General features: G+C 44.0%; 1 protein-coding gene across 2 annotated transcripts in view; it reads right to left on the bottom strand.

The window, feature by feature from the left end:
* Positions 1 to 24,891, bottom strand: part of SNX30 (sorting nexin family member 30) — a 90,518-nt gene that overhangs the window by 38,661 nt on the left and 26,966 nt on the right. Inside the window, exons 2-3 of one of the 2 annotated variants that reach the window (XM_031450216.2) lie at positions 20,463 to 20,543; positions 7,786 to 7,977 (exon numbers count right to left, since the gene is read on the bottom strand). In XM_031450216.2, the coding sequence (XP_031306076.1) occupies positions 7,786 to 7,977; positions 20,463 to 20,543 (273 nt within the window). The remainder of the gene's footprint in view (positions 1 to 7,785; positions 7,978 to 20,462; positions 20,544 to 24,891) is intronic. The other variant, XM_010988554.3, reaches the window with a different exon arrangement.

Below are 24,891 nucleotides of genomic sequence, written 5' to 3'. Positions count from 1 at the left end.
CCAACACAGAATAACGCGTCTAAGCCACAGGGTCCAGTTAAAAATTTGAAGGATCTAGAATGAAAATGTCGAGGTTCCTTCCCCCGCCCCCTCCACCCCAGGGAATGGAACTCAACTATCCCTCAGAATTGTGTTCAGAAACATTTGATTCATTTCCTCCAAGCTTAACTTTGAGAATTTCTTTTAGCAGAATAATTCCACTGAGGATATTGCTACTGAATCCAAATCTGTGAATCTCTTTTTTTAAAAAAAAAGGTCCCCACCTTCTGCTAGGTATGTTGACAAGTTTTACCAAAGGCAGAAGTGGGGAAAAAAACCCAAAAGGTAGAGATAACAGATCATCTGCTCATTTAGGAACCAGGTTAGAAGAAAACAGAAAAGATTTGCCTAATCTGGCATATTCTGCCAGAACCATAAGTTTGAAAATATACTGTATCTTAGATAATTAAAAAAAAAAACTAGAAGGAAATGCCGAAATGTCACTGGATTACAGAAAAAATACTAATCTTATCTCCTTTTCTAAACTGAAGTTTTCTGAAATGGGATGCAACACTTTGATAATGAAAACCAACATTAAATACAATTAATTTTTTACCAAAACAAGATTTTTACTCATTAATTTGCCCGAACGAAAATTGTGTCTCAGATAAACCATTTTCCCCTGTGAGGGTACCCACTTAATGACAGTCACAGCTCTCAGAAATTAAAGTACAAGACAGAAGTGGCTCAAGCTACATTTTATAAATTTACTCTTTCAAGCCAAAAGCCTTCTTTAACCCACAACACCAAGAAAATCTTAAAAACACATGAACAAGAGTCATCCATCAAAGAAAAAGCTGTGAACAGCTTTGGCATCAAAATTTATGATTTCATCCTCCCCAAAAGCCAGGCTCACAAGCTGAGCAAAATTGTGATGTTAAAGGACCTGATCTTGGACTAACCCCCAAGTATCTCTTTCTGCATTTTCCCCTCTTTCAAAGTCCCACACACCAGCATATGGCCATGAAACACAACCTTCCCTTAGGATGGGCAGGGGTGGGAGGATATGGGCAAAATTGTCCAACCTAGGAATTTGTGATTTATTAGAAGACTCACCAAAGGAATTAACATTGTAGAACTGGAGACAGGGAGACAGAGAGACAGAGAGGGGAGAGGAAGGGAGGGGAGGAGAGAACATTTAAATCCAAACCACTATTGATGAATCTTTAGGCATAAGGATGACAGAGCTATTGGGGGCAGGTAGCCTGGCACTCCTCCTGAGGCCGGGGCATGAGCAGTCCTAGCACCTCGGAGATTCCATCAGGTCTCCTGGAGCCCCGGTCTCCCCACCAGTAAGGAGGCAGCTGGAAGGGACGTTCTTCAAGACCCCACACAGCCCCCAACAGGCTCTGTCTGGGGACATGCCGATGACTATGGGCTCATGAAAGGCATATTTTGAAAGGTGACAAAGGCAACTTGCTTTCATCATAAACAGAACTGATGTTTATGATGGTTTGCAAATCTGCTTCATAAATTACAGTCTATGTAACATTTCTACTCTAACTTTGAAATCAATATTTGGTAACGACAAAAAGCAGTATGTCGGAGAAAACAAGTTTAGTTTATGCTCTAACCAATTTTACTTTGGGGCAACTGCTTTGTTTTCTCCCCTTCTATTTATTTAGGTTAGACATACTTATTTTAAAACTTCAGTAAAAATGAAGAAATAAAAATTAAAAGATCAGATATAATTCCTCTAAACAGAAAACTGCAATTAATATTATGGAGTGTATCTTTCTATGCTTTTTCTAGGCACAGTCACTCACAATTTCCTGTATCTCTTTAATACATCTTGGACATCTTTCTATGTCAGTAAGTTCAGATGTACATAATACACATGGATATACCATAATTAAACCTAATCCTCAGATTGTTTCTAATTTTTAAATCAATAAACAAAACTACAGTAAACATCACTGGGCACCTGTTTAATAATTCTCTTGATGGAATTGTTGGATGAAAAGAGTACACATATTTTTAATCACCCAACTGTTTCCAGATACAGACTGATTTATCTTCTTACCCTTTATTCTCAATAATGGTTATCTTTGATGAAATTACAGCTGAAAAATAACATATCATCTTTGTTTTACTTGTGTTTAATGATTATTGGGGTTGACCATCCTTTCAAATGTTTTGTTTTTTCCTTTCAAATGCTTGTTGGCTGTGTGTTTTTCTTTTTTCATGGGAAGTCTTTTTAAAAATTTGTAAGTCTAGCCATTTCCACCTGTGAAAGCTCTTTACAGTCATTTACCTATCATAATTGCCAAATGATTTTTATTATACAGAATTTTTTGCTATGTAGTCAAATTCATCCATTTTTTTCCCTTTATGGTTACTACTTTTAGTGACATTGATGAAAAGTCTGCCCTCATTGCAAGCTTTTAAAAATACTCACCTGAATTATCTCCTTTATTTATGGCATATACATGTGTCTTAAATCGCTGCTACGCTAAGAATCTACCATTAGAAAATAATTTTTAAACTGTGGCAAAGATATCTGTGCAATGATGTTCACTGCAAAAATTACAACAACAACAACAACAACAACAACAAAATCAAAGCAACCTAAATGTCCGGCAATAAAAAATAGTTAAGGAAATTGTGGCATATTTACTCTATGTTTATCAGTAATCACGTCTGTAAGACATTTTTAATGACAAAAAATTCTTTAATATAGTTTTAAGAAAAACAGCAGGATACAAAATTAATTCTATATACACTATAAATTATTCATTGGTGCTAAAATTTTGGATATAAAAATATATCATTTCTAGAAATGATAATGACAACTATCTTCTTTATATTCAACTTCATTTCCAAACTTTCTAATATTCTCATATAATACTTTTGTAATCATACACACACAAACGCTCATTTTTTTTTTAATAGGACATAAGGGATTTAATAAAGCAGTAAAACTTGTTTGATGCTTTGGAAAGCAATGAGATAAAAAAAATAATCATCATGAAACAGAAGGATGCTCACACTCTCCAACCTAAATTTATTTTACTTATTTTTACCACCACTTGTTCTAGAAAAGATGTAGTGATACGTGGAATACAATCAAATGACATAAATCAGAAGGAGGTGAGAAAGATACAGGAAAAACAAGGACAGAGAGAAAAAGCAGAGCCTGGAATGAGGCTGGCAAAAACGCACTCACCTTGGAATTCTGCACACTCGTTAAAACTGGGCCACAGACAGTACTGTGAATTTCCGGAGAGAAATCCAGTCAGTAATAAGACATACAGTACTCATAAAATATGCCAATAAAACTCCAACTATGAGTTTGTAGTAAAATTTTCCTCTGTGAAATTCAGGGTCTAACTTAGACAGGAAAACAAAGTACTAATAAGTGTTTATCTCTATTTTCCAATATCCATGGTAAACGAAGCAATAAAAAAAAGAAAGGAAAGTGCACTTCCACGATTCCATAATCGGAGGCGATCACTTTACAGTTCTGTTCTGTGCCCTTCCTTGCTGTGCTGCACAATCTAGAACGTCCCACAAAGATCACAAGGTCAGGGGCACACACCCCAAGTCAGATCTACAAATAGACAGCCGAGCGCAAGAGTTGTAATGAGGAGTAGTCATTTTCACCACTGCTCCCTGTGAATATCTCCTTGGTCACCTGTAGGCATCTCTGCCAAATTTTTTTTTTTTTTTTAAGTTCAACACTTTGGAAGACCTAGCACAGAGCCACAGTAAAATCAAACGTCCAGGAGAGCACCCAGTCCTCTGGGCCTCACCTGACCACAAAAGAACTCCTCTTTGTTCCCCCCAGAGCTGATGGGCCCCGTGACTGTGGCCAGGAGCCTTTCCAGAGAATTTCCATTCAATCCAAAATTTATAGCCGACTGGCTCTAGAGAGATTTGGTCTTTGTCAGAAATGCCATCTGTTCGGGCCACTGCTGGATCTAAGTCTGAATGACTCCCTCCCCCTAAAAAGGGACCTCGTTCCCCATCAATATTAGCCAGCTCACCCATTCTGCTTCAAAGCCCCACAGCCCTAGGAGAGCACCTGAGGATGGGGCCTGCAGAGAACACAGTAAAGTCCCGTAGTGCCTCAGCCTGTTCAAATTCTGAAAGCCGGCTCTCCCCTGAGAATACTGTCCCCTCCAGTGGAAAGCTGCTGGTTTTCTTACATTTCCCCAAACCACTAAGACCAAGAGTTGCCGCCCACATCCCGCTCCTCCCCGCCACGCCTCCACGGCCCCAGGAAAACCCTGCTGAGGCTCAGGCCATCAACATACAGAAATCTCCACCCCTACTCATATCTGTCACCTCCTGACACCCCTGGCCTCTCTCCTGACTCCGAGCGCACCTGGTTCTCGGGCTTCATAATCTGGGTGCCCTCAAGATCCAGCTGGTTGGCGCGTACAGCACCTACCTCTAAGCCAACAGTGCCTCCCTCCGCTCCCGCGGGCTCGGTCAGCACGCGGAAATTCAGGCATCTCCCTCCCTAGCCAGCACCTGCTGTATTTCAGACTCTTCCATTTCCCAGTACCCCTGGTTTCTCAGCCTCAGGGCCTACAGTTCCTAACAATCTACCCATTCCTGTCTTTACTTTCTTCCTTATTCAGCAGCAATTCAGTGACCCATTACCTGCACCTCTTCTGTGCCAGTATCCTAGGTGTCCCTTCCCTGCTGTCATTCATACAACTCTGGCAAAAACGCACCCATCCACTGCCTGCTTTACCAGACCAAGGCACGGTCGGGAAGAGAAACAAAATCATGAGGCAAACACACTGAGTGACACAAATTCTACAACTGGACCCTCAACGCTGCCAAGCAATGTCTTCGTACTTCCTTAGTCAACTCTTTTTCCTACTTTCCATGAGTTAATGCAAAGCCTGTAGAAGTTTTGAAAGCTTCTGAGCCCCACTTCAAAACCTCCCTTTCACACTTAGCAAAGACCTCATCATCTACTCACAGAGGAACAGCAGATATAAGCAAAAACCCTTCGACTTCCAGACACACACACACACACACACACACTTCCCTTCTTCCTCCAGAAACAATGGGAAAAGTACACCTCCCCATCAGAAGCCATTCCCTCCCTCCCCTTTTTCTTGGGACACTCTCCTTCCACCTGCTCAGTGGCTTCCATCCCACCCTCCAACCTTCAACCTAATGTCTCCTTCTCTAGCAACGCTGGCCACAGGGCACTTAAACAAGTCTCTTCCATCCTTAAAAACACAAACTGTCTCACCCCCTCAAAGCCACATCCCCCTCCATCTACGTTCTTCCTCTCGCTCACTTTCAACGCCCAACCATGAACACTCAGGATGTCTTTTCTTTCTTTCTTCTCACTCACCCAAACCCACTGCAAACTGGGTGCTGCACCAGTGAAACTGCTCTCACCACGGTCATCAACCCCCTTCTTGTCATTAAATCGAACGTCCACTTTGCAATCCTTATATGTAACTTGACCTCTCAGCGGCATTTAGTCTCTGCTGACCACAGAGACATTTGAAAAGAGGAATTAATAGGGACATAAGTCTTGATGATGACTGTCTGGCGATGAAGGAAAAGGCAAGAGGATGAATTCTAGAGGGAGCTGAAGGCTCCTCTCTATTTCCCCAACCTCCAGTCTATTTCCACATTATCATCAGACTCAACAGTCAGGCTGGGGGTGGGTGGGCGGGGGACTTTCTTGAAAATCATGTCTTTTGGAAGCACAGCACAAGACAGATCTGGGTTCGAGATCTAATAACTCCACCACATGTTAGTTGCGTATCTTTGAGCAATTTTCTTAGTATCGCTGTCTCAGTTTCCTTACTTGCAAAAATAAGAATACTACCTACCAGTCATGTTCACTGAGTGTGAAGATTAACGGGTGATATATTTAAAACACTTAGCACAAAATAAATGACAGCGCGTCCACACAGCAGAACACTACTGCAGTCTTAGAAATGATGACATGAAAGTGTGCTCATTGGCATTTACTAGCAGAGAAAGACATTCGCAACGTGTTGAGTGAATTGGCAGCATGCAAAATGCTCATTTTTGTAAATGGATAGAGATAAATAGTTCAGAGAATTATAAATGATTATTTTTGGCTGGTGAGCTCCTAAGTGTTCTTTAATTTACTGTTTTAGCATAACCGGAGTTTTCTAATTTCTCTACAATGAGCATATATTACTTATATAAAATTTTAAAGGTTTCTACTTTATGTGGCAAATGCTCGATAATTAGCTATTATCATGATGTTACTTTCTAGAGGCCTGCAGAGAAAGCTGCCAGGGCCTGCCTGCCCTGAGAAGGCGTCTCCCCACCACCGGAGAGAGAAGACATGCACCACGACACAGATCTGGGTGGGAGATGCTTTGCCTGCACTGACTCTCACGCCAAGGCTCACTTCAGCTCAGGCAAAAGCAGCTGCACTTTGTCCAGCTTTTGTCATCAGGAACCTGAAGTAGACCGGGGAGTCAAAGCTCAAAGTAATAAAGCTAGTATTTGTACAACCTTATTCTCTGACCATTAACTTTGCTTGAGAGCATCAGCACTGGTGGGGATCCCCGGACAAGATGGGGTGTTTAGGACCCTGTGCTCCTGTCTGTCCTCTCTCATTATCACACATCCCTACAGGTCCTTTAACACAACACCCAGAAAGAAGGCTCCACATGCATCAACAAGATATTCAACCTGGTGTCGCTATTTGAAACAGGAAAAGAAAAGAACTGTTGTTGGAGATCAGAAGTGGAGTTCACCGTGAGACGTAAAACTGGATCGTGCAGCAAGTTCGCCCTTGAGGTGTTGTCCTTGAAGCCAGGTGAAAATGCGAGATTGGGACTTAGAAAAGATTACCCTAAGACGTATTCTGACTTACAGGAAATCAAATAACCCCAGGAAAGGGGATAGAAATAAGAACACAGAGGAGAAAGGCGAAGGAGGGAGCGGTGAGCTGCAGAGCGCGCACCGGCCTGTGGATCAGTTCGCAGGGAGGTAAACCGCAGGGCAGGGGACACACAGGGGTGCGGAAGCGTCAAGGCAGGCGAGAACAGCTGTGCCAGCGAGGCAGTCACTGTGTCATTTAGCTGTTAAGAGCACAAGTTCAAGAAAAACAGGTTTTACATTTCACTGACTACAGGGCAAAAAAATAAGTAACTGGAAGTGATTCATGGGAATGCATGTATCAGCCTAGGGCCTCTGAGGATATAATACACATCTAGGCAGCTAGCCTGATGCCTGAGAAACATTAGGTACCCAGTGGCAAGGGTGACGGGGAAAGAGTGTGCGAGTGCATGTGTGTGTACACACACACAAATTTTCAAACGTGAACCAGGTATGGAAAAGATGAGGCAGTAACATAGTTGCACTTGGCAGAAAGTCAATAAATATTAGTTCCCATCCTTCTCTGATTCCTTCTCTCCCTACCACCAAGTCTAATTGCACCAAATTGTAGTCTCACCACAGAGCTTCAGGTTGCTACAATGATTCATAAATTTGAAGAGTAATGTGATATTAACGTGTTACACAGTATCATCATAGAAAACAAATGAAAGTACATGAATTAAAGATTTTATTTGAAAGACTAGTCACAATTTCTCCTTCATTTTAAGATAAAAAAAAAAACCTTACGTATAACCCTTTTAATCTGAATATGTCCACTCTCACCATAATTGTAATAAAAGTGAACAGAGTTGTACAAAGGGAGAGAAAAAGCAGGCAGGCATCATGGCGACAGGACTCCAATTCTCCAAAACATTCAACATGGGCGGAAGATAAGAAGGGACCTACTTTGGTGGTGATCCTGTACGTGATGTAGGTCTCCATTGTACACACGTGCTTCTTGGGATCATCAACCGTGACAAAGAGGTCTCTGGTCTCACCATCAATGTCATCATCAAGCTGGAGTCTGTTGAGAAGGGAAGATGAAGAAGCTGGACTCGAGGTGCCTGCTGGAGTCCCGCCGTTGGGCAAAATGAGATCCTAAAAGGAGAAGAGAATCACCTTACAAATGAAATGGAAGCTCCCGCCTGGAGAGCACCAGTGAAAGCAGCTGGTTTAGCCAAACCAAGAAACACCTCTAAGGACAAAAATAACTTTCAAAGAATCTGAGCCTCTCCTTCCTTAATGGTTCTTAAGTGAACGGGTCTTTCACGGCCGAGAGAAAGGAATGACAGGCAGTGCCCCACACCAAATCCATGCTGACTCACCTTCCAGCAAGTGTGGAAGGACCAACAGTTCAGGGACAGGGGATACAAGAGCCACCGCCACTGTCAGACTTCGACAGAGAAAGAACTCTGTGAGCACACCACATTCTCTCTTTCCCCCAACACCTGGGCCCAGGTAAGCATTAATGGGCTGGAACCCTCTTAAATACCTAACACATTTTAAAACTGAATCAACCATCACAAAGAGACAACTAAACATTATGTGCCTCCTGGAAGAACTTCACACCACCATCTATTAAGTGTGCTGGCCAAAAAAATCAAACCTTAATCCAAAACAAATCTTTAGACGCAACACCAATTCATAGGAAATAGACAGGAGGCAGGAACATGCTAAACAGTGCTACTGGGCTCCAATCAGCAGAACCTACGCTTATGTGAAACTAAAGAGAACCAAAGACCCAGTTTCTTCAATAAATAAACCATAGGGAAAAAAGAGAGACAGAAGGAGCACCAGTAGATGTACAGAAACTTCACAGACTCACCGACAACTGCAATGGATCCCGATTAAAACGTAGCGTTGAAAGATTTTGAGATACTCAGGAAAATCTAAACATTGATCAGTTATCTGGTGACATGAAAGAATAATTAGGTGCGATAAAGGAAGTATTACAATTTCACACAGCCTTCATCTTTTAGTAACACACACTAAAACATTCATAGATGAACTGATAGGATGTCTGGTATTTGCTTCAAAATAATTAAGGGTGGGTAAGTGGGATATAGAGGCTACAAGATGCCCCAGAGCTGATCAGTGTTGAAGCTGGTACTTACAGGTTCATTATAAATTCTCTTCTCTTTTGTATTTGTTTAAATTTTTCCACAAAAAAAAAGTTTAAAGGTGGGGAGAGAGAGCAAGTACCAGAAAAGAAAAATTAAAAAATGATGGACCTCTTTCTCTTCCGGCCTTGGTAGGAAGCCACCTGAATAAATTAAGTCCCTACAACATCCAAAAAAGGTTCAGTCTTCTAGTTACTGTTTCTGGTTCTGAGATGTGATAAGAGGACAAAGCCGTGTCCAGCAGGATATGTGAGAGCCTTTGAATGTCACCTGGGAGTGATTAGGGGGCAAAGACAAAGGAATATGGCAAGAAAGTGGCTTGATCCTAAGCGAAGAGCCTTGGTCAGGACCGTTATCAGCATCCCGACCTGTGAGTAATGAGATCACAGGCTGGGGTGGGGCAGGGGGTGCCTTCCCCAGAACGGTCTCTGCTTGTGTGCAGAGAACACACAGGAAAGGAGAAGTCAATCTAGCAGTCAGATCCATGAGCTTCAGCTGACCGTGGCACGTCTGAGAAGAGGGCTGGGACAAGGCAGAGGGAAGCATGGTCTGGGGTCAAGGGCAATGTCACCCACCTCAATGAGTGACAGAAAGTGAGTGAAAAAGGCTCCTTCCTTTGTCTCCCATCTCTGCGGACCACAGATAATTTAATCACTTGCTTACTCAATGTCAAAAGTACTTTTGTAATTACTGACAGGGCACCACTTCACAGAAGGTGCTTGTGGGGACGGATCACGCCCCTCCACTGCTCCCCAGCCGGGAAGGCACACCCCTCAGCAGCTGCTCTCGGTGTGGACGGCAGCACTGGGCCAATCTGACACTGCAGGGCACATGAAGGGACCTCTCCTCCGGAGTCATCATGTTGTCATGTCAGTAAATACATAAACGCTGACCTCAGACAAGGCACCATGCTAGGCACGGAGGGGCCCACCCTTACATTTTACCAACGCTAGCTCACCGGGCCTCAGCACGGCTCTATCATCTCTGGCTAAATATTGCATAAAAGAAGGAGAAAAATTCAAACTCTTTAGTCAGATAAGCCAACATCAGCTTGGACAGCAGTTTCGCACAATCTGGCCTGGACTGCTCCTGGGACCCCGGGATCCACAGCGCCATTTCACAGCCCTCATCGTTGCCAGCAAAGCAGCACCCCTCTTTTTTACATAGAGGGCATCAGGGATCTCACAGGAATCTGCTCAAATGCCCCCTCCTCTTGGAGTCCTTCCTGTATCCACCCCTGGCAGCATTAGTCCCTCCCTTCTCAGTACTTTGAAGATACTTCCACTGAAGCAATTTTCACAGTTTTAACCATTTATTTACACATATAACGTATCCACAAGCACTGTGAGCCCCCGCAGCTGTAACTGCGCTGGGTTCACCTTCGTGTGCATGCGTCATTATCTGTCCGTCTGTCTGCACGTCTCCTACGATTTCTCCCAGAGACTCCAGGCCGACTCCCCTAACTTTTGCTCTGGAGACCTCAGCCAATAACCTTCCAGGAACAGCCCACATAAAGGTCTTAAATGTCTTGGCCAGACAGTGGGAAATTATCCAGTTCTCAAATCAGTTAGTGGGGTTGGGGAGCGGAGAGTCAACCAGACCTCATCACACCGACGGTTCCTTCCTCTTAGGACTGACTACATGACCCGGGCAAGCACCCACCCCCTCATTACAGGGTGTCTCAAGGAATTATTTTTTGAATGCGTATGAATAGCTAATGAGCTACAAATGCCTGTAATTTCCTGAGAAGGGATCTGCCATCTCCTATTTGCATGGCACATCTGCGCACAGGGCTCCCACATTCTTACTTCACCGCACCCTGTGTCAGCCTCGTGAGGCTGGCAGACACACACTGTCTCTCCCAATGAGGAAGTGGACTCAGAGGTTAAGGAGCGTGTCCAAATGTCCCAAAGCTAGTCACTGCTATGCTGGCTTGAGCCCAGGTTTCTAGTTCCTACTTCAAGGTTGTTCTCAAGCTGAATCCCCTTTGTATGGCTTTTTTCCAAACCCAAACTGTCCCTCATCTCTATTTTCTGGCCATAAATCCTATTGGGTAAACATGAGCTTCTGTTTCTAAAGCCAGTCAAGGAAAGCTACTATTTTCCCTTAGGGTCTTAATACAAATTATTCCCCAGATAACTCCCCTAAAAATATGGTCCCCATGAGAAACAAATGTGGAGGGAAAATATGAGAAGGACAGGGCAGGGGGTTAGGCGGACGGAGTGGGCCAGGCTCCTCCGGCCTCAGAGTCCTCCAGCAGCCGTGTGCTTCACTGAGACCCGAGCTCCAGAGCAGGGGTTGTGGGAAGGCAGCACCTTGATGACTCACATGAATGACAGCAGCTGACGAGAGAATCCCCTGGCTCAACACAACAGCCTCTCCTTCTCTTTCCTGCCTTACAGTCAGCCCTGCATAGTGCAGCCAGGGTGCCCGCTGAAAAATGTCAGTCAGAACATGTCACCCCCCAACCACTTCCCTTCCCCTGCTCAGAATGCTCAAAGACCTCCACCCAATCACATTCAGAATTAAACCCACACTCCCTCCCATGACCCGCAGGGGCCAACATGACCCAGTCACGCTCTCTGACTTCATCCCGAACATTCTGCCCCGTTACTGCACCTCCCGCCAAGTTCATCCTGCTCTGCATTCTCTGGCCTGGGCTCACTTTGACCTCAGGGCCTTCGAACTTGCTGCTCCCTCTGCCTGGAACACTGCTCTCCACACACATCCCACCAGGCTGGCTCTTCTCCTCAAACAGGTTTCTGCTCGAATGACACTTACTCAAAGAGGCCTCCTCGGCCCACACAAATCTACAAACATCCCTGCCCCCTCCATCACTTTCCAGCCCGTTCCCTGGCTTTCTTTTCATCACAGGACTTACCACTGCCTCAAATGTATTACTGACTGACTGTCTCCAAACCAGCCTGTAAACTGCACAAGAGCAGAGACCTTACCTTGTTCACCCCTCTGTCCTCTGGCACACAGTAGGTACTCAGTAAGTATTTGATGAATGAACGGATTTTAGAAATGACCCAACTCAATCTCTTGCCAATATAAGGTGCTCAATAAACGTCTGCTGAGTAGGCGGGGAGGGGGGTTCTTGTGGAGACACATACACTCACACATATACACACATATGTGCAGGCGCTATGGCCACAGTCTGGCCCAGCTGCTCCCCACCCCCACCCCCATTTCCCCCACTGCATGGAGACAGGAGAATTAGTGAACCCGAGTTAACTCGTAAGGCCATACGCGTAACCTGCATCTAGAATTTGAGAAGCTTCTGCTGTTTCGCAGGACTTGGCAGTGACTGGGGAGGGATGGGTGGGTTGGGGGCCTCCGCTGGGACCCTGGGGTGGGGGAAGAGCCACCTTGGGGCCACCCAGTCAGCATGCACACACTTTGGACCTGCTCCGTACACTTGCTGCCAGCTCTGTGGCAGCCTCAGCCAGTATGTCCCCTCCTTGTACCATCCCAGCCAGCAGAGTGGGGACCACCAAAGTGGCTGGGGGCTGGCCAGAGGTTGCCCTTTTTCCCTCCCCTGTACTCCAGCGACTTTTGAAGATGCTGGGCTGGGACCTCTTACCCCTGAAGAGAGCTGAGGGCAGCCAGAGCTGCCGACACCAACCCCCGTGTCTCTCCATAAGCAAGTCCATTTCAAAGGCAGTCTTTCTCTGTTTCTCTTTTCAAGTTCTAGGCCAAACTTTTAGTACAAGGGCCAAGGCTGGGGCATTTAATTGCTGGTGACAGAGAAGGAAGGCTTTGCCAGCAAGAAGGAAACTGAGGGCTTGGAGGAAGGGAAAGGTGGCACACCCCTGACCCTACCCTGGCCTGAGGACTTCCTGATCATCACGGCTCCCACAGGCCCCAAGACCCCACCAGACTGAGGCAGCTATTCTAGGGGGACTTCTGGGATTGGCTGGGGATGCGGTCCCAGTGGGAGAGGCTCCCCTAGAGAGGGAGGGGGTGTGGTTATCTCCAACTGGCCTCAAAACTGAAACCATGCCCTGCAGCCCCCTTAGTGTTTCCCTTTTTTTCTTCCCTCCTTTCGACTTCTTTGGGGGCCCCTTCTGTGGTTTTAGGGAGTCTGACTAGATTCCTTATCCTGGGGCCTGCTCCATCCATCCCTCTGGGGCCCCTGGACCATACCCCCATCACAGCCCTGTGTCTTCCGTCAGACAGGGTCAGGCTCTGCCTCTGTTCCTGGGGGAACTTGGTGCACATTCCATAAACTCAGCTGGTCCCCTCACTGTGAAGCTCCCACAAATTTCTGGAAGCCATTTGTTAAAAAAGATTTAAAAAAAAAGAAAAAAATTAAATACACTTTACTTTTCTGCTATTAAAAAAGGAAGTCTGCTGAGTGACAAGAACGCTGAGGCTAACCTGGCCAGACTGCCCAGTTTTTAATCACGTTCCATTATTTACTAGCAGCGTGACTTAAGCAAGTTTATTCATCTCTAGATGCCCGGCTTTCTCATTTCTAAGATGGGTAAATGGGGGTCGAGTTAGCTAGCACGTGGAGCAATGGGAACAGTGCCTGGCACATGGCAGACACAATCCCATTCATAAAATACTCAAAAAAAAAAAAAAAAGAAAAAAAGTCAAATTGCCTGCAAGTATTCCTGCATGCCCTTACAGACCACGGGGCTGGGCTCACAGGAGACAACAATTGCTGCTGAAAATTAAAATTGCACCTAGAGTCATAGTTGGTGCCTCAACCACACCTTCCTTAACGATTTCACTGAAGCAACAGATACATCTGCAGTAGCCCTGGTGACACAACCACATAGTTGATAAATGAATGAAAACGCCTCACTGCTCCAAAATATCAATTCTTACTATGTGGGTTTCAGTGACAAGACAATTTCTTCTCCCTGCCACCCTTTTTCTCCTAGGAAGAGAAATACACAGCTAGGCCACTTTAAAAACTTCCCTGGTTCAAAGAATGCCAGTTCTGAGATTCACCATCTTGCTCAACCAGCCACAAGATAGATCATTACAGTAACATAAGTCACCAGCAAAAGTCTATACTATGTTAAACATAGGGTTTATGAAAAGAAAGTGGCATACATTGGGGACCAATAAAGATTTAATTAAAAAAAAAGTCATGCTAAAATACTCTAATTTCTCTTTATTGTACTATCAGAGGAACGTGGGCAACCTGAGGGTCTAGTTTCAGAAGAGCTTGACAGCGCCTCTCAAGGCATCCGTAAGGCTGGAGAAGAACGAGGGTTCTCTGAATGCACAGACTGGTTCTGACTTGTCTTCATTTACCTCCCTCCTACCAGGCACACAGGAGGTGCCTGAAGAGTGAATGTGCCCCACACAAACCGAACAGAACACTCTTGACTGTTGACTTTGTTGTAAAATTAAATTCAGGCCAACTCTGGACAATAAATTCAAAGGGAAAATCTCAAAATTGTTCTGTTCAAAGACATTCATAACAGAGCAAAGAACACAAAGTAAACCCTGGGAAAGTCCCAAAGGCTCACTAACCAAGAAATGATGTTTACATTAATAAGAATGTTACACAGTCATTTAAAAATTATAAATCTAGACTTCTAGAGAAACTCAGTGAATTGAACACAAGCCTTTGATTTCTCCCTCCTTCCACCTTCCAGATACTAACTTAACCACCTGGAGAATGAGACAGAAAGAGTGGTGGGGATGGGGGTGGGGAGAAAAACAGTCACTGGAATCATACCAGGTTGGAAACCAGGAAAAGATGCCATCCAAATGCCAAAGCTTTTGAAGATTTTCTCCTGATGATAACTGGGGCGCAACTAAGGGAAGTACTAAGAGGTGTCTCTAACCCACGTCACTGAGGTGACTTAGGGTTTTCAAGGTTACCTAAAGAAGTAGAAAATGTCCTGAACCCTCACATACATTTTAATTTGAATATGCAACTGTCTGGGTGGATGAGGGTGTGGAAGGGCCTGCAGTGGGGTGGAGGAGGACCCCCAGAGTGCCTGGCTGCTGAGCGAGGGCTGCCAGCACAGGCAGATACACCATGTGAGGACCAGCAGAGGGTGCCCTGCCCCCACAGCTGCATCTCCCCATGAGGGATGGGATACAAGAGAAAGGCCAGAGGAACGGGAAGGCATCTACTTGCAGCTTCATGACATCAGCTGCTCTGGGTGGGTCTACCACGCACAAAGGAAGCAAGACTGCAAATTCTGAAAAGGCTGGACTCTACCAAGATGAGGAGGGCACCCAAACTAGAAGGAAGCCAGGTTATGCTGGATCCAGACGCAGAAAGGAACCAGGTCAAGTCATACTGACTATCCAGGACCCTGGCATTCTTTCTTCTGACTCCTTTTCCCATGGACAGATCACTCAACTGATCTGTCAGCTGATTACTCAACTCAACCTAAGACTCAAGAAGACAATTCCAGCATCAAGTAGAAACAGAGGATCTGATAATTCACTTATTCTGGTTGAGAGGCAAATGGCAGGCCTGTATTACCTCATCAGAAAAAAGAAAACCAAAAAATATATCAAGCCTCCATTAACTCATCATTCAGACCCAAGAAAACCAAAACACGAGGAAAGCAGCACAGTCCTTAAGAGCAGATAAATATATATATTTGAAGATTTATCCTATGAAACATAACACTTTAGTCCACATCTACTTTGTGCTCCCATTATAAAAAAAAAAGTCGAAAGAAAGTGAAAGAGGGAATAAAAAAATTAAAGCATACATTGAAAACAGAAAAGAAAGTAAAAGTTATACACATGAAAAAATGCTTAATATCGCTAATTATCAGAGAAATGCAAATCAAAACTATAATGAGGTATCACCTCACACCAGTCAGAATGGCCATCATTCAAAAGTCTACAAACGATAAATGCTAGAAAGGGTGTGGAGAAAAGGGAACCCTCCTACACTGCTGGTGGGAATACAGTTTGGTGCAGTCATAATGGAAAAGTATGGTGACTCCTCAAAAAACTAAAAATAGACTTACCATATGATCCAGCAATCCCACTCCTGGGCATATATCCAGAAGGAACACTAATTTGAAAAGATACATGCACCCTAATGTTCACAGCAACACTGTATACAATAGCTGAGACATGGAAGCAACCTAAATGTCCTTGGCAGATGACTGGATAAAGAAGCCGTGGTATATTTATATAATGGAATACTACTCAGCCATAAAAAATAGTAAAATAATGCCATTTGCAGCAACACGGATGGACCTGGAGATCATCATTCTAAGTGAAGTCAGCCAGAAAGAGAAAGAAAAATACTGTATCATATCACATATGTGGAATCTTAAAAAAGAAAGAAAGGAGAAAAAAGAGAACACTAATAAACTCATCTACAAAACAGAAACAGACTCACAGACATAGTAAACGATCTTATGGTTACAGGGGCAAGAGGGTGGGAGTTTGAGATTTGCAAATGTTAACCACTATATATAAAAACAGATTTAAAAAAACAAATTTATTCTGTATAACACAGGAAACTATATTCAGTATCTTGTAATAACCCTTAATGAAAAAGAATATGAAAACAAATATATGTAGATATACACATGACTGGGACATTATGCTGTATACCAAACACTGACACACTATAACTGACTATACTTCAATTAAAAAAGAAAAAAAGAGTAAAAATTATAAACAAAATCAAAATTTAATTCTAAAAAATGAATTACATAAACTTAAACTTAGGAAGCCTATCAATAAAGAAAGCAGGAAGAAAAAAAAGAACAGGCCATAAGCAATTAAATCTTACCTCTATGTGTGTGATTATAAATTATAAGCATGTGCTATGAGTAGCTATGCTAATAAACCTGGAAATCTATATGAGTTAGATGGCTTTGCAGGAAAATGTATGGCCAAGGTGAAATTAAATTCAAGTAGAAAATATAAACAAATAAATAACCTCAGAACTGTTGTCAGAGAACTTTTACTGAAAGGTAAGCTAAGCCCCAGTGGTTGCACAGCTGAGCTGTAACGAACCTCAGGAGCAAGTCCTGTTTTATCCAAACACTCTAAGACACATTTTTAAAATGAGAAAACTTTCCAATCATGTTATAGGGGTTACCTATATCTGATACAGGAATAGGAGAACCAAAAAATAAATTAGCTGTGAGTGTAAACTTTGTCAATAAAGTTAACAGCAAATGGTACATTAGAAGAATTTTTTTTTTAAAGAAAGAATAGTATACCAGGATTGAGTCAAACATATGCCAGGAAATCAAAAATGATTTAACATTAGGAAATCTACTAATGCGATTTATTACATTAACTGATCATATAATCACTGTCAAATTAATCATGTCTGCTACTACCAAAATGCTTACTGGTACCATTCATTGGTAAATATCAGGCATTCCATTAAGACCTCTAACTAAAACTAAGAAATAAAAGGAAAGTTCCCAAATATGTTAAAGAGTATATATCAAACAACATCAGCCATGAACTCTGAAATCATTGTTCTAAGTGAAGGAAGCCAGACAAGAAAGGTCACATGTACAATTTCATTTATATGAAGTATCCAGAACAGGCAAATTCACAGAGATTGAAAGCAGACTTTTGGTTGCAGGGACGGGAGTGAAAGAGAAATGGGAGTGAGTGAACACTTAAAAAGTACGAGGTTTCTTTTTCTTCAGAGGAACAAAATAGCCTGGAAATAGACCAGTAATGATGGCTGCACAACGCACTGAATACACTAAAAACCACTCAACTGTATAGTTTAAAATGGCAAATTTTAGGGTGTGTGAATTAGATCTCAATAATATACATTTTTTAAGCAGGAAACAATATGTGAAATGCTGAAGGCATGTCTACTAAATTCAGCAACAAGATCTGATACCTAATACCACCCCATCATTCAAATCGTTCTGGAGACCTGAGTTAACGTAATGGTGCACAACGGAGCTCCATGCATTGAAATCCTTCAAGAAGAAACGTGCAGTCATCCACTGCATCACTTTCTGGCAAGAGGTTCATTTCTTCGAAAATTAATCTAAAATTGTAATACACATAATAGGGAGGAAAATGTATTTAAAACATTTTAAAATGATAAATCTGAATTGATGAAAGTATTTACGAATAATCTTCAGTGACAAAAGGAGAGAACACAACCATATGGTAGATCGTGTTACCATTTGCAATTATTAACTCCCTACCTCTGAGTAGGTTATACACGCTTACTATTGCTAAGTGACTCCCGACAGGAGGACGCAGCCCCACGACAGTGACTTTCGGTTTGGCTGTGTAACCCGCTCTGGCCAATGGCACATGAGCAAACGTGACCCACGCCAGATGGGAGCACACGTTATGAGCCACTGCGTGTTTCCATCAGCTCTCATGCACCCTCTCCTCTGCCCTGAAACTAGCATGTCCCAAATACAGGCTGCCCGTTCAGAATGGAAAGCTTGTGGAAAAGAGCCATAGCAACTGACCCACAGCTACCGTCACATAATGTGACCTAGAATTCAGTGTTTGCTGCTGCAAACCTTTGTATTTGGGGGGCTGATTATTACCACAGCAAAGCTGAGTAATACATATAATTATTAAAACGCCTGTATCATTTTAAAATCTAGATAGGAAATAACGTATAAACAACATGGAATTTCAAGATGTAGGGATTTATCTTTTTTTTCCTGTAGAGTTACTCAAATGCATCTTAACCGTTATGTCCTAAGTTCTGGGACCCTACTTGCTTGTTGGTAGGAAGCTCAGTCCTCCCTCCTTACCACCTGAGCCCCAGAATACCATCTCAAATATTCTCCAAAACCTCCCAGGGTGCTTGCACAAGTATCTCCAAGTCCCCAAGGCCCAGCTGACTGTAGGTTCTAGGTTAGCAACTTCTCTCAACCGTCTTAGTTCTTTCCATCTTGGATTCTGGACCATTTCTTATGAGGGAAAGACTCTTCTTCTTCAGACATGGGTTAAGAGATCACCTTTAATTATTTGTAGGTTATTAAAGTCATTTAGAAAATGAAAATGTTTCCCCAGCTTTCCTACCAGAAAACCTCCTTTCAAGTAAAATTCACCCATTGGCCAAAGCAAAAGACGACCTGAGACAGAATCACAAACGAAGTCAAAATCAAAGAACTCAGGTCCACATTCCTTGGCTAAGTTTCCAATGTCTGCTACTAGCTTTTTCTATGAATTTCCAGACTAGTAATTAGCCCTCCAGACATTCTTGTGATTCTTGGGAGCAAATATTTTTCTCCAGCTCTGAGATGAATTTAAACATGATCCCTTTTCATTCCTTCGAAGGAGGATATACCGTCTCAACCACATGGGAAACACCTGTTACACATTAACCAAAGTCCTGATGCAGAGCTACCAAATGAAACAGGATGTGACACCTGAGTTTAAATGACTCAGTATGGCTGGGAACGTGGACACGAAAACCTCTAACTGTGATGCAACACAACACGGGTTATAATGGAGGTCCATGCAAAATAAAGGAGGCACACAAAGGATGCTGGGGCAACCCAAGAAGACAAGAACGTTTACCAAATGGAAAAACAAGATGGTGGGGAGCTTGGTATGGACATTACAGGCTAAGAAATCAGTACCTATAAAGGAGAGGTATTCCCAAAAGCCTGGCCCTAACTGAATAATAACTAAGACCCACAGCACAATGGTTCTGCCTCTATTGCTTGTCAAATACGTGCATGACCTAGAGGCTCAAAAGCCCAAGCAGACAGCTTTCTAAAAACAGATTAAACCTCCCCCAAAAGTACACGTCCAAAGAGAATATGACTCTAACTAAAAACCTGCTCTCTATTCTGCTCACCTTGGTGCACTCTGCCAAATGAAAGCTAAATAATAAATTAGGCATTCCTTGCCAACAGTTGTGCACCAAAATTACACAAGGGTCCAGGGCAGAGAACCCCTCAGATCACGTAAGTTGCTTGTATCACTTATAAGAAAAGGACTAGAAGTTGCATGAGGTCACCCAGGCGGTAATGTGAGGGCTCCAGGTCTTTGGTCTCTTGTCCAGGGCTGTGGTACACCACAACCCAGACACTCCTAGCATCTTACGCAGATGAAAGGAGTGATGCGCACAGCAGGTAACGAGCTCTAAAAGACCCACGGAGAAAACAATTATATGATGGGTGGTAATCAACAGAGGAGAAATGACGTTTCATAAAGACCATGAAGTTAATCTGCTGGGGGCACTCAGTTAGCAGTCTCATTTCTGTGCTCTCCCACCCCTAACCCACTCCATCCACTCTGGTCTTTAACAGAAGAGGCAAGGAAGGAAAAAACATCCGGGCTTAGAGTCCATATTACTGGGCTTGGATTTTGGCTTTGCTCCTCACCAGACCTAGAGTAACGTATTCAATCTCTCTGAGATTGGAGAGGGTAAGGATGAAAGAAAACACATAATGTGCCCAGTATAATTCCTTAATGTATGTTAGTTCTTTCCCACCCTTCACCCAGTACTCCTAACTGTACCATCTGTTCTTCTTACAAACCTGGTCCTACCTGACACGCTTTTGTGCTCCCATCTGACGCAGCGCTACATATGTGGAACGCTCTCGGTGTCTGATGGAACAAGGCAGATGCCTGTGGAAAGGTAAAGGAAAGAGCCTTCTGGTTTCCAGAACAGGGACCTAGACTCCACAGAGCTTATCAAATACTTGCTGATTAATCACCTCAGACCAAACCTTTTCAAGGGCAAAAACCATCCAAGTGAGGAACAGAACACGGCAGGACCCAACTACCAACAGCACATGAAGTGGTTACTGTTAAGTCCACGCTTACAGCCACACCACTCAGTTGTGCTTAAAAAAGTCTTGCACCTTGAGCAAGACTGTGTCCTTCCCTCAAAAATGACCTGAAGTGGGGAGGGTATAGCTCAAGTGGTAGGGCGCGTGCTTCGCGTGCACAAGGTCCTAGGTTTAATCCCTAGTGCTTCCTCTAAAAATAAATAAATTAATGAACCTAATTACCTACCCTGCCCCCCCACCACCACCAAAAATGACCTGAAGCCCACCATTCCTTTATAGCACAAGCTCTTTCTCTGGAATCCAAAGGCATCCAATGCCAAAAGTTATGCACAAGATTTTGCATGTGCGCAGGTGAATCGGGGCCTTCCTGTGGAGAGAACCTACCATTTTGAGAGTCCAGAAAATACCCATGAGGGAAAAAAGTTAAGCACTGCTGATTCTAAACTGTCTCTCTAAATTAGAAGAGGAAGTGGAAGTATATTTAGACTTTCATGACCACCTCAAATTCAAATTGGCCCCGAGTAAAGAACCTTTGTGTTCAATGATTTGTGACACACAGACCTTATGTTTAGGGGTGGGGATGTCCTTAAACCCTCAACCCAAACCTAAAACTAATCTGCGATGAGAATTTGTTAAATTAGAAGGAAGTATGTGACTATATTCAAATAGGTCACACTAGTTTGAAACAAGTTTTCACCTCATTTTTCCTCCTCCTACAAAATGCACAGGATTCTCTCAATACTAGTTTTGTGGCATTAAACACTGTTGTGTTGATTCAGGAATCTGTATCTTCCCACAAAGGAGCTAAAAGAGATGTTTTTTCTGTGGAGCTTTTCAAAGCCGGAGACATGGTCTTCCACTCCACGCCTGCCCCCAGCATATTTTTTTTTAAGAAATTGGAAGCGTGCCTGCCTCCTCCCCAAAAGTGCAGATAGAGTTGCAGGCTTGAGACCCACCTGGCTGCCTGGTTGCTCCAGATCTGATTCCCACATTTCTATTGACGTGACTCAGACTGGATGTGAGGGATTTCTTTTTATTTCCATGGTGAACTGATTCATTGGAAAAGAAGAAGACACTCAATGACCAAGAGTTGGATCATAGTCTAAGCAGTGAAAGGTGAAAGAAAAAGCAGGAATAAGATGTTCCAAACCAAAACAGCTCAAACAGAGTTTCACAACTAAGTGGCTGTCTGGTTAGACAAAAAAAAGTAGGAAAAAGACAAGAAGGAAGGACATGCAAGAAAAAGACCCTAAACTTCTGTCTGGTCCTTTCACATGGGCGTTCTGAGCTCAGAGGCAGAAACGAGCCCCAGGAATAAGGGAGAGTAGAAGGACTTCAGACCAGGAACAGATGGCAGAGGGGCAGAAACAGACAAAGGAAGTCAAGGAACGAACGAGGACAAAAATCTTGCAACTTTATTTGCCTATAAACTATGTGGATGAAACAAAGTTGGGAAGGAGGCAGTTCCCACAGGGCGGCACCAGCTGCAGCCACAGGTACGCATCTCCATGGGGAGGCATGGAGGCTGGTCTTGAAGCCAATGCACAAGAGATCGATAAACAGCAAGGAATTCTCAAGACGCTTTTATTCACACTTCACGTATGACAGAGAGAAATGTCAACTGTCCTAAGTGAAGATAATTATTATTTTCTAGTTGAGGTTGTTGTTGTGGTGGGCGGAGGCTGAGAGATTAAGGGAGAGTTAACCTTCCTCCAAGCCACACCTAGGTAGACTGTTGTTTGACAAAATTCAGCTGAAAGATTACATTCCTATAATATGTATAATTAAATATGTTTTCAGCATCTTTAAGTAATCTCTATGAGATGACAGAGGGAATGGGACAAAATAATTACCACTTTCTATTTCTTCTATAGACCGAGAGAGAGATGTTTTCCAACACACAGGGGATTTACTTAGCCCAATTACCATGGTACTGTACACCCTCAAACCACAAATTAGAGGACACGGGAAGAAAAACCTATTCATTCATGTCTTCATCCAAACAAACACTCATCGAGTTCCCACTGAGCGCAGGTACTATTCCGGAGGCAGGGAAAGCCTGCCGATAAGGGATTTACCTGAGGAATCAAGTGCTGGGGTGGACATGAGGTGTGGCGGGGACCCAGGACAAACAGCAACGTGATATAGTGAGATGAACACACGGATTAGGAGAACCCTGTGTGCCAGAGTCTACGGAAAGCGCGAGGCGCTCTGCCCTCGAGGGGGCTTCAGAGAGGCAGCCGGACCGGGCTTTGTAAGACGGCACAAGGCCAGTGAGAAAACCGCCTAAAGTCACCAGCGTGGGCTGGAAAATGGCAAGCCACCCTGCCCGGGGCTGGGGGTGGGGGGCAGGCTGCACAGAGAGTATGGGGGATGTAAAAGCCCACTGTACACAGTGAAGAGCCCCTCAACGCAAGGGAGGGGCGTTCCAGGCGTGAAAACGCAGCGTCAGCCAAACTGCCGCAGGGTGAATGAAACAGGGGAGGCACAGCTGGGGGGACATCATCTTGGGGACAGAAGGGAAGCCACCTGCCTGGGGAGCCACCCGAGGAAGCCACAGGAAGTCAGGCCTCAATGGGGTGGGCCCATTCACCTCAGACTCTGAGGGAGCTCAAATAACACGCTTCAGAACTTGAGGTGCACCCCACAGGCAGTGGCTAAGGTTTTCAGCAGGAAAGTGGCAATCGTACGTAAGTTTTATGAAAAGACTTCAGGAAAAACACACGGATCAAATAAAAAGGGGAAGAAACAGGAGAGGAGAGCAGGATCAGTTAGGGAGCTGTTGTAACTGTCCAGGCACACCTTCCCCTCCGAATGGCAGCTGAGCCAGGTGACAGACGCCAAGGAGAAGGAAGGACAGGTGAGAAGTGTCAGATGGCCTGGGATACTCTGATGAATGTTTTCTCAGCAGAAAAAAAAATCAGAGTCTGGCCACACCAGGGGGATTATGTTTCAAACAGAGGTAAATTACAGAGGGTTAGAAACTGCTGCAGTCCTGGCAAAACCGACTAAACATAAGTTCAACAGTCCCGTGTGCTGTCTTAAACCCAAGGGGCCCATTCTTGGGACAGAGGGGCAAGTCCTGTCAAAATGACTGTGTTCAGCAAAGGCTGACATCAGGGTCACCAGGTACTTGACATTCTTGCCCCCGTGGGATCTGCCTCCCAGAGTGGACTCCGCCCCCTCACCTTCAGTCACCTGCTTCAGGGACACCTGACTCAAGTCATTTTTCCACTGTCACATGCCAGCAACCCTCACCGCAGAACTCACACACAGGGAATCTTGCACCACCATCCTTTGGAGGAGGCCAGATGAACAAACAGCCCACAGGCTGTCACCACTGCCTGTTTCCAACACCTGGCCAGAGGGTTCTCTTGATCATCTGAACCCACCTTTGGCAGAGAGTAAATGGTGGCCAGCTAAGCGCCCTAGGAGCCTGGACTATGGAGTGACTCAAAGACACAACAAAATTCCAAAACAGAAAGCAAACTCTTGGGGATAAGAAATATTACAGGACTTGGAGACAAAAATCCATACTCCTCACAACAATTATACACATACACCTCTAAGTCGAGGGAGAGTAAAGAAATTAAATATTTTAAGCTCATACTCTCTGCTAAGCACAGTGTAAGCTTGACATACTGTGTCTCAATTAACTCTTAAAAAACTCAAGGATGAGGATGGGAAGTGAGCCTTATTATCTGTTTTCCTACCAAGATAACAGGCCCAGGGTGGGTTTACAGGACAGGCCCAAGGTCACTGAGCCAGTCACACGCACAGGCACAACTGGAGCCTGGCCCTGAGAGTCCGGAGCAGAGGCTGGTAGCTGTCCATCACCTGCCCCCGTGTCACAGGAGAGTTCGTGGAACAGGCACCTACCTGACAGAGACAACCCTCCCCACCACTCACCACCACGTTCACCTTTGCGCCTGCAGCAGGGCCTGGTTGTGGGCGATCCTTCACAATTAAACTCCTGATCCACCAGTGTCAGAGAAATAAACCAAACACCTCGCCTCTCAAAGGATTTTTAAGAGCCAGCCCACTTTGGAGAAGATCTGATGTAAAGGACCATTAAGAAACAGCTCCATCTGGCCATCAGCAATCCCCCATGGATTCCAGAAAAATAAAGTTAGACCACACCATAGTGTCTGCACATAGAAATAAACCTGAGTGGTCAGACACCT

This window comes from Camelus dromedarius, chromosome 10 (assembly GCF_036321535.1).
Source record: "Camelus dromedarius isolate mCamDro1 chromosome 10, mCamDro1.pat, whole genome shotgun sequence".
Taxonomy (NCBI): Eukaryota; Metazoa; Chordata; class Mammalia; order Artiodactyla; family Camelidae; genus Camelus; species Camelus dromedarius.
This window is presented reverse-complemented; position numbering and strand designations above follow the sequence as displayed.